We start from the raw sequence: 14,819 nt of genomic DNA, 5'->3' as shown, positions 1-14,819 counted from the left end.
ATTTAAATTAGGACTATGGTAAAGAAGGGAAGGAAAATGGTAAGGATTAAAAATTTAGAGAAAATGAAGAAAAGAAGGAGGAGAAATATAAAAGATGAGGTAATATTAATAAGAAGTGGAATAACGACAATGAAGATGTGGAAATAAAAGGAAAAGACAGCAAAGAAGAATAAAAGGAAGCGACAATGGAATTGTATGAAGTAAAAGGGGAAGGAAGTCATACGTGGAACGTGGGAACGAAAGGAAAGGGGAAAGCAAGAGAAAATTAATATCAAATAATTCGAAGAGATGAGAAAAAGGTAAAAGAAAAAACACAATTAAACAGACCGAACATAAGCGACGAGAAGCGGAAGAAGGAAAAACGAAAGCAAATTATAAAAGAAAAACAACCAAAACGTTACGAAAAGCTGTAAAAATAAAAAATAAAAACTGACGTGATAAATAAAAGAAGAAGAAGAAGGAGAAGAAAAAAGAAGAGGAGATGAGGAGGAGGAGGAGGAAGAAGAAGAAGAAGAAGAAGAAGAAGAAGAAGTATTATAAGTATTCGAACAGGAAGAAAATTCAGATACAAAAAGAAAAATGAAAAAGAAGATAAAAATATGAAGAAAAAGAGAATTAAGACGAAGAAAAAGAGCGAATTAAAGGTATGGAAGGAATAACCGGAAAAAAATGAAAAAAAGTAAAAAAAAATAAAATTAATTGTTTATTTGTGGAAAACTATTCAAAAGGTTTAATATTTATTTTAATTGAAGCATGATTATTGCTTTCGAATATATACAGGCGGATAATATGCATCTGACGATCGGATATACCGTGAAACTGCAGTAGAATATTAACATTTTTCCATCACTTTCCCTTTCACTTCCTTCTCCTTGTTCCTTCCTTCCCCTTGTTCCTTCCTTCCCTTTTCCCGCCTTTTCCTTCCCACTTTTTCCTGCTTTCTCTTTTTACTTCAGTTTTTTTAGAACTCGAAGAAGAAGAAGAAGAAGAAGAAGAAGAATGGAAGAGTAAGTGTGTGTGTGTGTGTGTGTGTGTGTGTGTGTGTGTGTGTGTGTGTGTGTGTGTGTGTGTGTGTGTGAGACAGAGAGAGAGAGAGAGAGAGAGAGAGGGGGGAATCATCATGGCATTGAGAATTGTATGCGATCGGGGTGGGGACAAACAACACCTCTCCCACCTCCACGGCCACCACCATCGCTGCTGATACAACAACAACATCGACGGCGGTTGAACACAATAATGACTTTAACTACAGAAAAGACACGCTCATCATCACCATCAACTGCATCAGTACGATCATCATCATCTTCAACATGAGCAGCATCATTAACAATTATACTCTACAGTAGTTAACGGGAAGAGGAAAAGGAAGACGGTGTGTATGTGTGTGACGGGCGGGGTAGGGAGTGTTATAATAGTGATGACGAACGAGGCTAGAGGCGGCGGCGGCGGCTGAGTTGCTGCTGCTGCTTCTTCTTTTCCAGTTCTCCAGGCCGGCGTCGTCGGACCCTAACCCAATAATATTCCGTGAGCGGCGTATTCCGCCACTGATTGGACGAGAGCGAGTCGTCGTGAGTTGCGCACATGACTCGAGTATAAATATCGTTAGCCGTAAATCAATTGCATACCTCCCCTTTGTAGCAAGCAGATGCGGAACCGGTTTTAAGACCTTCTACTCGAGAGATTTCCTGCGTGGCAGAAAAAAAAATACATATATACATATTTATTTTCACTAAAGCATTTTGTCTATATCTCCGGCTCCGGATAGGGAAAGAAGTAAAAAAAAAAAAAATAGTTCCGTTTTTGTAGGGGAAGTCGATACGGAAAAAAGAAGGTTTCGGAAGAAGAAGAGGGAGAAAAAGACATTAAAAAGCGATAAATAATAAGAAAGCGGAAAAGTTTTGTTTTGTTTTTTTTTTAAGAAGAAGAAAAAATAAAAAAAAACAAATTCAAGAAAGAAGAAAGAGAAAAAAAAGAAATATTTGAATGAAAAAAAATGAAATAATATGCGTTATTAATAATTAATAATTCCAATTTCAAAGCAAACAAACATGTATTCGAACCGTTCAACAAATTATATCAACAAACACCACACGCATTCATGAATGAAAAATACACAATTAATTAAAACTGCATTTAAATACACCCACACACACATACACACACACAAACATAAACAAATACACATACACACATACACACATGTGTGTTTGTTTATTTACATTTAGGTAAATAAAAAGATTAATCTATACTACGTATACTTGATTTTGAATACCAACGCCCCAGGATATACATATAAACCGGAAGTAAGTATTGACACACACTAAAACCATACCAATAAAACATAAGGTAATTATTTATGTATATATATATATATATAATTATATATAAGTAATTATATATAATTATATATATATATATTTATATATATATTTATATATATATACATATATATATAAAAATATATTATATATACACAGCATATACGCATATGTATACACACCTGTGTATTTGCATTCATATGTGTTCAGGAGATTATCACTGCTATCATCATTTCTGTTGACAAACACCAGACAACTCTGCTGAAGCGTGTCAGCGAAGAGCTTTGCAACCAACCACCACAGCTGATACTATTCGCAGATGTCAATATTATAAGGTCACAGCTGGCAAAGAGGGCGAGCTCATCTCGCAACGGCTACAGAGTATTTAATTGCTATGCCGTGCTAGAAGTCGGTATTTAACTACAGTGTCTATCTGGTCGAGTCGACACTCAGAGAGAGGAAGCTGACCCGACCCTGCAAAGACACTGATACTAGTCTTTTTCTGCTCGCGCGTAAACATTTTAGCAATAAGCATGCAAACTCTTAAACAACAGGACTACTACAGAACATGTGCGCTGGCTGGCCTACCAGGTGTTGTTTTCCCAGGTGAGTTGTCCATTACTGATATTGTATTTCGATTTAGTGCATCATCGCCTGAAAAAAAAAGAAAGAATACACACACATGTGTATAGATGTGGACATGTTTTTTTTTACATGTATTTAATATATACTTATATATATATTTTAATTGTATTTAATATATACAACAATTAATAATTAATGAAAACAATTGATCGAAAGTTTATTTGTGGAAAGCATTCGAAACTGTTTAATATTTATATATTTTTCATTGATGTAAGCGTTGTGGAAATTTAAATTAGAATATGAAAGTTAAGGAGTCACTACAATGCTCATTAAAAAAATTGATTTTTATAAACATTTATTTATTTGAAATAAACATTTATTTATTTAAATAAACATTCTTTTATTTAATAAAGTAAAATCAAGTTAGTTTTGAGGATATACATCTTCGTCAGACGTGGACTTATTTCGTGTTTTTTTTTTTGTTTCTTTCTATTTCTTTCTTCAGTAAATAGTGTTACTATAAAGTTCGGGATTTTTATTTGTGTTTTTATCAAGAGTATGGATCAAACGAACACAAGTAAAAATGCAAAGTGATTCATGTCTAATGAAGACGTATATCGTCGAAATTAAGTTGATTTTGACTTTTTAAATAAATATTGTTTTTATATCTGCATTTTATTGGTTTCACAACTTGCGAATTCGTTTTAATATTTATTTTAATTTAAGCATAATTATTGCATTCAATCATATCGAAATATACAATAAAAGTACAGACATGTGGCAATCAGATATACTGTGAAACTGCAGTAAAATGTTAACATAAATCTCTTTTTATTATGTATTATTGTTTTAAAGTTCAAACTTAATTGATATCGGGGTATTTTGATGAGTAAGATTTATTCTCTTGATTCGGCTCAGTTCTGATTTCAATAAATGTATTATTCACGTCAACCGATTAAGTTCCACAGTATCTATTTTTCCTTGTTAATTGAAACTTTGTGTAATTGCTAAAAATGGGGTTTATTATACTAATTGAAAGGAAAAATGTATTTAATTTATATAATAATTAGTTAATACATATCAACTTTTAATAGAATGTTTCTGTAAATATTATAAAAATTGTGTAATATTTAGAATTTTTCCCCTCGATGCAAGGGTAGCTAAGAATTTTTTTTTTGGGGGGGGGGTTATATACTAATACAATGCTGATTCTAAAAAAAAACAAAAAAACATTTACTTATTTGACAAAGTAAAATCAAAATATTTCTGACGACATATGTCATCAGCAGGCATGAAATCAGTTTGTGTTTTTCTCTTAATTTTTTCTTGTGATATGGTACCATTGGACAAGAAAAGTCGTGATTTTTTTTTTTTCAAACGTTCCAATCAGATGTAGTGCGCGTGGCTAGCCCATACGGAGATAACACAAGAAAAAACACATTGATTCTATGCCCGAAGAAGATATATATTGTCAAAATTAATTTTATTGCAAAGTTTTAAATTAGTTTTGAAAACACCTGTTGCCTTTGCACTTCGAAATACATTTTATCGTTCATTTACTCTGCTTAAATAAGCATGGTTAATGCATTCAACCATACAACGGCACCTAATAAAAATATACACATGTGACGATCGGGTATACTGTGAAACTGCAGGGTAATATTGACATAAATTTTTTTTGTTTATTAATTATTGTGATACACCTCAGTGTTTAAGATATACATGTCTTTTAATACACAAGATATACTGTCTTGGTTCGGCTCTGTTCCAATTCTAATAAATTTATTAGATTTCGGGGTATCTATACTGAGTCAAAACTTTGCGAAATGATAAAAATAGTTAGAATATAGAATTGTTGAAAGGAAAAGGTGTATCTATTTTACTTAGAAAATATTATCAGTCCTAGGAATAGGAAACTTGAGTACATGGGATTATATTTTAGAAATTAAGAGGTTGTACATTCAATATAAACTTGAAACCTTATGGCAAGTTTATGAAGTTTATCTCTTTAAATAGGATGACAATTTTAACGAAAAGATTTTTGTCTTATTCCTGCGGCCGATCCTTATACACGCACACACACACACAGGTACACACACGCATATATATAATTATATTTTAAAAGTTACACATGAATATAAGTATATATAAATATGTATTTATATATTTATGTATGTATACCTGTATGTATGTATATATATTCATGTATCTTTATGTATGCACAAAAGCACGCCCACACACAATATCTATCTATCTATCTATCTATCTATCTATCTATCTATCTATCTATCAATCTATTTATCTATCTATCTATCTATCTATCTATATATATATATATATATATATATATATATATATATATATATGTATATGTCGTTTGCTATCATTCCAATAGCAGATGCATCTACTTCATACTTATATATATACTATTCAATATCTTCACACTTATATTTATATATAGTATTCAATATAGTATTCAATATCTTATATATATACATATACATATATATACATACACACATACATATAAATATATATATATATATATATATATATATATATATATATATATATATATATATATAGTGCAAAACAGCTGAACAACATGGCCAATTGTTAAAATCTATCAAATAATCCATACTGGTGTATATTTTAAATATTATTTTTATTTTTCACGACAGACAAGTAATATTTTCATTTTGATTCGAACACTGTACTGAAAAAATATTAAAAACACTTAATTATTTATTAATAGAAAAAATTACTTCAGTTGATATTTTTTATTAAAAGCTGCTTCAAAATCGTTAATCAATAATGTCAATTTCACCTGCTTCTTTGGCATTTTTTTTAAAGAACATGAAACTATTGATTTTGATTACTCATCGCATTTTTGTAATTTCAAACTGCAATTGAAATAGTATTCATTATTATTAATAATCTTATTATTATTGTCATTGCTGCCGTTGTTGTTGTCGTTGTTTTTGTTGTTATTATCATAATTATTATTGTTATTATTTTGTTGTGATTGTTGTTGTTTTTACTGTCGTTGTCGTTAATGTTTCTGAATTTATTTTTGATGCATTTATTGTAGTTTATTGTGCTTTTGTATTATTGTTGCCTTTTGTCATCATCTTCATATTATTATTATTATTATTATTATTATTATTATTATTATTATTATTATTATTATTCGATTGTTATTGCGCATTTTAATTAATTGTTGCTTTTACTACATTCGGGTTAGTCTTACATATGTTGATTTGTTGATATTCTTTTTCTTCTTTATTGTGTTTTATCATTAATATTACTATTACGATTTAATTGTTATTATTGTTGTTTATTATTATCATTATAGTAATATTATTAGTCTTATCAATATTATTTTAATAGAAGTACTTTAGTAAATATGATGCGAAATTACTCGGAAACAGCGACACTTATTGTAATAAGAACTACTGATGATTCCATAGAAAATAATTTTTAGGGTTGTTTTTATATTTTACAATATCAATATTGCATTAGTGCACCTATCTAGAATTGTTTCGTAAGCCTTATTAATAAACAAAATAATATGCTGTGCACAATATTTAAGTGATTTTTGTCCACTTTATCCAAAATAACGTTCCAATTATTATAAAACAAACTAATATACGCAAATCAATAAAATCAATACAATATACTTAATATATGTAAAAAATTGACGTTTCTGAATTTTTGAAGTTGAGGATTGGTTATATGTATTATTATTATTAATCGGAATACTGTTCTTATCTTGAGTGTTATTTTCACAACGTTTCGGTCGATATAACCTCCGACTTTCTTCAGGTGTATCTTTTCGAACTCGGGGCTGTTTCTGTCGAACTCGGGATTTTTTGACGGAATTTCGAGCGGAACCCTTTATTTACTTCACGGGGGTGGCGTGCTCTTCTTCTGTCAGCCATGACTGGTTAGAGGTCCTAAGTAATTCGCAAATGCATTATTCGGTCGTCCACACTGAGGATTGAACCGTCAACCTTCAGGAGAATGTCACTTTTACAATTGATTTTCCCAGTACTCTAACCACTGTGCCACTAACCAAAATTATATATATATAAAATTATATAGATTTTATATAAATATACTTGCACGCACATATGTGTGTATCTATGAATAAATGGGAAATAGATGACTTTGTAATTGTCTTATCGTGAAATCACTTATCCCTTCGAAATTGTTTATAATCCTCCGATAGAGTTATTAAGGTTATAAAATAAATATCTTTTGGAACCCTCTTAAATTCTGTGTATTTATAATAAAAAAAATCAATATTTCGTAACTCTTTGAAATTTTAAAGACATTCTTGTCGTACATCGATAGAAAACCATTTCTTAGAAAAAAAAAATTCTTATATATGAAAAGATTAAAAAGTTTTTAACTAATTTACTCAAATTAATGCTATGGACAAAGATTAAAACCAAAGCAAATAATAAAAAAATTCGTTATAACATCACAATATGTTAACGTAATAATCTTATGGCAAAATTACGAAATTTAGCTTATAAAATATTATATAAAAAGATTTACGAATTAAAATACACGAAAGAATCTTGAAAATAAAAATATACCCGGGCAAGGTCAGGTATACACACACACACACACACACACACACACACAAAAACGCCTAGTAGTCATACTATGTTTCTAAGCTAATACAATAAAGCTTAATTAATGAAAAAAATATTTAATGACATGCAAAGACGAATTAAGTTTTCAACACATTCAATCATAAGTCCTTCATTTATCATTCGAATGTTTATACCTTACATTAAGCATATATGTATTATACATTTATTAATAACAATTATATTGAAATACAATTTTAGTGAGATTTGTTTAATGTTTTCGATAATATTTCAGTTACAGATAGAATACAGCCGTTCCATAAGCATACGTGGGAATGCAGAACATAACAATTATTGTATGTCTGTATTAAAAATGAAATATATGTTTTGAAGAATATTTGGAATATGGACTTGCATTATATATATATATATGTGTGTATATATATATATATATATATATATATATATATATATATATAAGTTTCCCCAAAATATTCCATGTGGAGTTAATAGCATGGTTCCTTTTATGAATGTTCGGCGCGAACGGATATCCCTTAATATTATTGTAGCTCCTTTGATTCAAATTAAAGGTAATTTGGTAATATATATATATATATATATATATATATATATATATATATATACAGAGAGAGAGAGAGAGAGAGAGAGAGAGAGAGAGAGAGAGAGAGAGAGAGATTGTTAAGCTGGATTAAATTCGACGATAAGGAATAAAATGGAGGTGAAAGGACATGAATACTCAACGTTTCGCCCGATTTATGCGGGCTTTTTTCAATGACCATCCCACTTGAAAAAGCCCGCCTAAATCGGGCGAAACGTTTAGTATTCAGGCCCTTTCACCTCCATTTTATTTCATATATCTATATCTATATCTATATCTATATCTATATATATATATATATATATATATATATATATATATATAAGGAGTTCATTGGACGACTAAATAAAATGATCTCTACATCTCTCTCTCTCTCTCTCTATATATATATATATATATATATATATATATATATAGGTAGGTAGATAGGTAGATAGATATCATATATACATTTGTATATATATATATATATATATATATATATATATATATATATATATACAAATGTGTATAATGTTATTTAAGGTGAACAACTTATACTTTAATACTTAGTCAAATTTATTTAAAATGAAGTTGACATAAAATTGTATATTCCTCAACTAATTATATAAGTTTCACCAGTGAAAGTAAAACATATTGGGAAATAATGTTTATTTATAAATATTTTAATGTTCTTTGCCTTTTATGATATATTTAAAGCCGCAATTTTCGTTGCCATTTAACACGCTATCTTGTCGCCATTTAAGAACGTGAAATCGTTTTGGCTTTAATATCTCATTCTTTTTGATAAACATGCTTTCAAAGTAATATGTTATAATAATATATATATATATATATAATATAATAAAATATAATATGTTATAGTAATATGACAGCAATATGTTACTACATTGTTTGAGATATATTTAACAAAACGAAACCTACTTGCCCCTGGTGTAACATTTTGAAAACTATAATAAATTATTATTGCGTCGTTTGGTAGTGAATTATTAATTAAAATACTTAGTTTAAGAAAAAAATTATCTAAGTCACGTGAATGAGATACGAAGAAAAAATCGAATACTAACTATTCGAACAAAAAAGTAGTCAATGGAGAAATAGAAAATACTACAATGTCTTTTTTTCAAAACCAACATGCAATTACCAGAAAGTTCCATTTGCTGTCCTGCTGGCTTTCCAGGCTGAAAGCAGCTCAAGGCGTTTCCACGAATATTGACGATTACGGGGAGCTTGTCAAAATGCATAAATTCACGATGGTACCTGGGGTGGCGCCTCTTTACAGTCCAAAGTTATAAAAGAAGTTGCGCGGATCTACCCTTATCACAATTATTATTCAACTATTAACTCAATCATATTTTTTTATTATTGTAACTATTTTTTATTCAAATTATGGTAATGCTTTTTAAATCCCAATAAAATTGTTCGTTTCAAATGCATTTTAACATCTGAATCGTTAATTACATTACATCCGCAAAGAATATTAACAGTTTAAGACGACGTTTCTTTTTGGGATTAGGTCAGCAACGTTCGGCCTGGCCAGTGCTAGATAGGTGACGATTTATGAAGGCTAGCGTCTCTCTGCAATCTTCAAATGATCGGATGTACATGTGGGTACTATCGCTTGAAGATTTGGTATTCTCTTTAAAATTCCTTCCTAGAAAAAAACCCCGGCATAGCCTGCTCAGGAATAACAGGAGTTATTACAGTTTAGTTTTAAATAACTGTTAATCTGACAATTTATTTTTTTTTTAAATTCCAGATCACACAAGACAAGATAAAATAAATAAATAAATAAAACGTAACAAAAGTACACGGTGATAGGTGTATTTAGTCATTAATATACTTTCGATAAATTTATTTTTAATAGAGTTTGTAAAAAGATGCGTTATTGGTATTTTATTCTATAACATTTTTGTTTTCAATACATAATCGACTCCAAGATAATACAATGATAGTGTGTAAGTAACTTATATGCGAGAAATATGTAGAGAAACACGATAACTAATCAAACGATTTTATTATATCGGTGCGAACGTTTTGCTGATTTAACATTTCATCTTTAAAATGTAATCTGTTTTTAAAAATCGTTTTCATACGAATAAGGACCTTTGCTCTCTATAATTTGATTCCATCTCTCAAATCTCAGTTCATGATGGAAACCTAAAACCATCTAAATGTTTTGTAAACCATTTTTTTTACATGGTAGTTACCACTTATCAAGGCCCGGAAGCAACTCGGGGATAAGGATTATTGAGTGTACAGTAATCAATGGGATAATATCGTAGTAATCGTTAGTAATGGAGAGTTGATAAATTGTCTTACTTAAGTGGGTGGGTTATCAGGAATTTGTTTATGTTGGACTTGAAGACATCCAGGTTGTAGTCAGGTGGGAAACAGGCAAACGGAAGAAAGAAATAAGCGAGACATAAGGGAGTTGAAGCAGGAAAATTGTGCAGGTTAGGGCAGGTGTTCTCAACCAAATAACCTTAGGTATACTGTGAGAGCGTGGATTATCGGGATGGGAGCTGACTCTTTTTCTGTTGACTAAGAAAATCGTGTTAATGAAAATAAGAAGAATACGTTAATGATCTGAAATAAAAAAAAAGTTATAAATTAATCATGGAGATATGTTTAAGTAATAACAATACGATATGAAATAAATTACCACGGTTTAAAACACCCATTCCACAAAGCGTCAAAAACTGTGACATTAATATGGAGATTATTTTTTATTTTCATAGGCGGTAATTTTGTATGCTGTAAACATATATACTATAAAAGTTTAACCACACTGATGAGCCAGTATAATCGCGAAACACGTGTATATGCATCTCTATTTGATTAATCTGAATGAACTAATATTCAGTAAACTAAAAGTAATATGAACAAACATCTACTTAAAACAAAATGATTAAAGAATCGGCCAACAGTTTCGCAGTTATTATGCACAGTCTTATTAAATTTATACACCGTCTTGTGCGGCAGTAAACATATATTTTAAATATTTCTTTAATTCTTTTCCTTACTTAATGAAATCCTTCGCACCTGCCTCTATGTTAAAAGCACACACACACACTCACACACACACACACACACACACACACACACACACACACACACACACATATATATATATATATATATATATATATATATATATATATATATATATATTCGATTCAACGATGCAGGAACTTAATTGACTTATTGATAAAACAATTTTCTAACGAAGTACAATTTTTTATATAGTTCTAAAAGTTTTTAAAGAAACTTCGAAGACTATATATATATATATATATATATATATATATATATATATTATATGAGACGAATATTGGCTGAAGAGAGCGTGATAAGGATACCTTAAACGGGCCTTATTATCGGGCTTGAAACCGACGGTACCAATGATCTGTCTGAACTAACAACTTTCTGTACACGAAATATAAATACGCTCTTATAATTTGGATTTTCCTTTTAATTGAGCACTCTGCTGGAATTCTTTTTCCAAAAAAAAACTAATCATATATATATATATACACCCACACACAAATATATATATATATATATATATATATATATATATATATATGTATATATATATATATATATATATATATATATATATATATATATATATATATATATTAACCAATTTTGCGGACAAATAGCAGGGCTGCCTGTCACGATTGCAAACTGCAAAATGATGCATAGAAAACGTAAAGTCATAAACTAGATTAATTCTCGTATTTGAGGTGAGGGCAGACCTTTTTTCTTATTGGACTTTTATTTCCAGAATTAACTTTCTGAAATTTATCTACTCTTTTTGCTCATGTTTTAGTCGGTTTTTATTTGATTAATCTTAATGCAATTGATTCAAACGTGTCCATATCTCAAGCATGTTTTCTTCTTTTTTTTTTTCGTTTGGGGATTTTGTAATATGTTTTGGTGCATTAAAAAAAATAGCATTGCGAGTTAGGGGATATTCCTAAATATGAATCATTATATAAAAGAACAAGACAATCTCATTTAATTTATTTACTCTCAATATAAAAAGTATTGACCAATTTCATAAGTGAAATGAAATATTGAATTGAAAAAAAAACAAACAGAATTTTCATTTAACAAACAAAAAGAGGCACCACTTTATAAACATGCAAGCGGTAAGTTGAGCTTTGTATCCCGAGGTATTATATCGCAGTTTTTATTCTATTGTGTTATTGTATTTCTTTTTATATAAAATACGCAATCCTTTTTTAAGATTCGCTTTCTCTTTCTCTCTCTCTCTCTCTATCTATCTATCTATCTATATATCTATCTATCTATATATATATATATACATATATATATACATATATATATATATGTGTGTGCGTGTGTATATACATGCGTGTGTGTTCGTGTGTGTATATGTATGGACATGTAAATATATAGAAAAATATCTATATATATATATACATATGTATGTGTGTGTCTCTTTCTTGCTCTCTATCATTCTCTCTCTCTCTCTCTCTCTCTCTCTCTGTGTATATATATATATATATATAACTACTTCATTTACTCACATAGTATTAATATACAAAAGTATAAATTTATGCGTAAACTTTAAGTATTTACTTAAAAAGTGCTCAATACGTAGGTAGAGCTAGTTAGTCATTTATAAAATATATATGGTGATTAAGCTAGACTGAATATTCCACTTTAGGATTCTTCAGGCTTATGCGCATAAGCTACACTGAATATTCCGCGTTTCATCCACTCTAGGATTATTCAGGCTTATGCGCATAAGCCTGAAGAATCCTAGAGTGGATGAAACGCGGAATATTTAGTGTAGCTTAATCGCCATATATATTTTATAAATTACTATATATATATATATATATATATATATATATAAAAATTTTGTATAACTTATAACTAAACAATGTCGAAGCTTACACAAGCTATGAAAGCCAATTCCTTTGTGGTTCAAGAGTAAAGTTTTATGGTGGCCCGTAAGATGCGTGCAGGTATGAAGTGTGATCAATGTATAGTTGAAATTAGAAATGTTCATTAGTTAAAATCTTCGGTTCTTCATTAATTTTTCGTGTACATTCAATTCTTTGTGAAAGAAATAATATTGTGCAAAAAACAAAAAAAAAAAACAAACAAAAAAAACAGAGGGTTGTCCGAAATATAAAACATAAAATTTACATCTTTAATGTAATACATATTTTTCTTATGATTTTCGATAATTTCATATTGTGCATTTTTTTAATAGGGGAGAAAGTCATAATTTTAGCCGGAAAACACACAAATATTCTTTCACGGACAGGCTATTTCGTTTCATCACAATTTTTATGTGAAGCAAGTTTAACTGAATATACATAACATACAGATAAATATTGAGAAATTGTAATCTTTATATAATTTTTTATGAAAGGTCTACCTTGTATTGAGCATTTTGAAAAAAAAATGTTTTTAGCTTATAATACTGATATATTTAAACTCAGGTGTATATGCAGTTGAGTTTAAATTTATATATATATATATATATATATATATATATATATATATATATATATATATATGTATATATATGTGTGTGTGTGGGTGTGTGTGGGTGTGTGTTAAGATATATATATATATATATATATATGTTAATATATGCAATAGATGGTAATTGTTACATAGGCTTGTATAATAAGAGCACAGACACAAGAACAACAAATTTGATCCAGATATAGCGACAGTGATGAGATGTGATACAACAAAACAGTACCGTATGTCGATGACTACAGATATATATATATATATATAAATATATATATATATATAATATATATATATATTTATATATTTAAATATATGTATACTTAAATATGTCTTATAGTTAATATGTGTGAAATAGACTAGTTAAAATTTTTTTAAAAACATTGACACATCCACTATCTTCGTTGTGTCTAACAACCTTATTATTTTATGCAAAATGGCTTTATACAATATATATGTATGTGTGTGTGTGGGGGGGGGTATGTGTGTGATTTATTTGGCAAAGCGAGACAATTTAACGAATTAAAATTTTGTAAACGGAAATGAGTTTTTACATTTAGGAAGAATTTTACTTCAACTAATGTGACCTTTTCTGAAGTGGGGTGGGCAGCTTATATATTATAAATTTTTAATCGGCCACGTACGTGTAACTATTCGCTAACGAAAAATTATCCTGGCTGACCCTAGCAAAACCAAGAGCCTGGCTATATAAAAACAATGATGAACATCTTTGCCTTAGATCAACTTAGTAAAATCACGCTGGGATCAAACAACTGAACTGATTCACGCGAATAAAAAGCCTCATCATTTGTATATTTACATTCTGTCATCGTGTGTCTGCCTGTCAGTCTGTCCGTCTGTTATTTTTACTCACTCGCTTTTTCTCTCCCTCACTCTCTTTCTGTGTTCATCCGTTTTTGAAATCAAGCAGAAACCAAACATTACTCACACGCCTTTCCCTTAGAGATGAACGCTGTTCTCATGTCGGCTCAAAACAAGTTTGTTTGATTCAGAGTTGTTCTGCGTCTGTTCGATCATATTCGTGTCATTTATTTGCTAAACATGATCTAATGAGTTTTATTTTATAATTCGCCTTAAAAGATGACTGAAAGTAAGAGTTAAAAACAATTTATCACAGCATAAGTGATAATAAGCCTCCCTTGATAT

At 29.4% G+C, this 14,819-nt stretch overlaps 1 protein-coding gene across 5 annotated transcripts in view; it reads left to right on the top strand.

The window, feature by feature from the left end:
* Positions 1-224: 224 nt before the first annotated feature.
* Positions 225-14,819, top strand: part of LOC145283891 (transcriptional regulator ERG homolog) — a 170,014-nt gene continuing 155,419 nt past the window's right edge. For all 5 annotated transcript variants that reach the window (XM_080133154.1, XM_080133112.1, XM_080133164.1 and 2 more), the window contains exon 1: positions 225-2,924. In XM_080133154.1, the coding sequence (XP_079989280.1) occupies positions 2,852-2,924 (73 nt within the window). In that variant the 5' untranslated portion in view covers positions 225-2,851. The remainder of the gene's footprint in view (positions 2,925-14,819) is intronic.

This window comes from Euprymna scolopes, chromosome 1 (genome assembly GCF_053919585.1).
Source record: "Euprymna scolopes isolate OS-2025 chromosome 1, ASM5391958v1, whole genome shotgun sequence".
Classification (NCBI taxonomy): domain Eukaryota; kingdom Metazoa; phylum Mollusca; class Cephalopoda; order Sepiida; family Sepiolidae; genus Euprymna; species Euprymna scolopes.
Note: the sequence above shows the minus strand (reverse complement) of the source record. Positions and strands in the feature narration are given on the sequence as shown.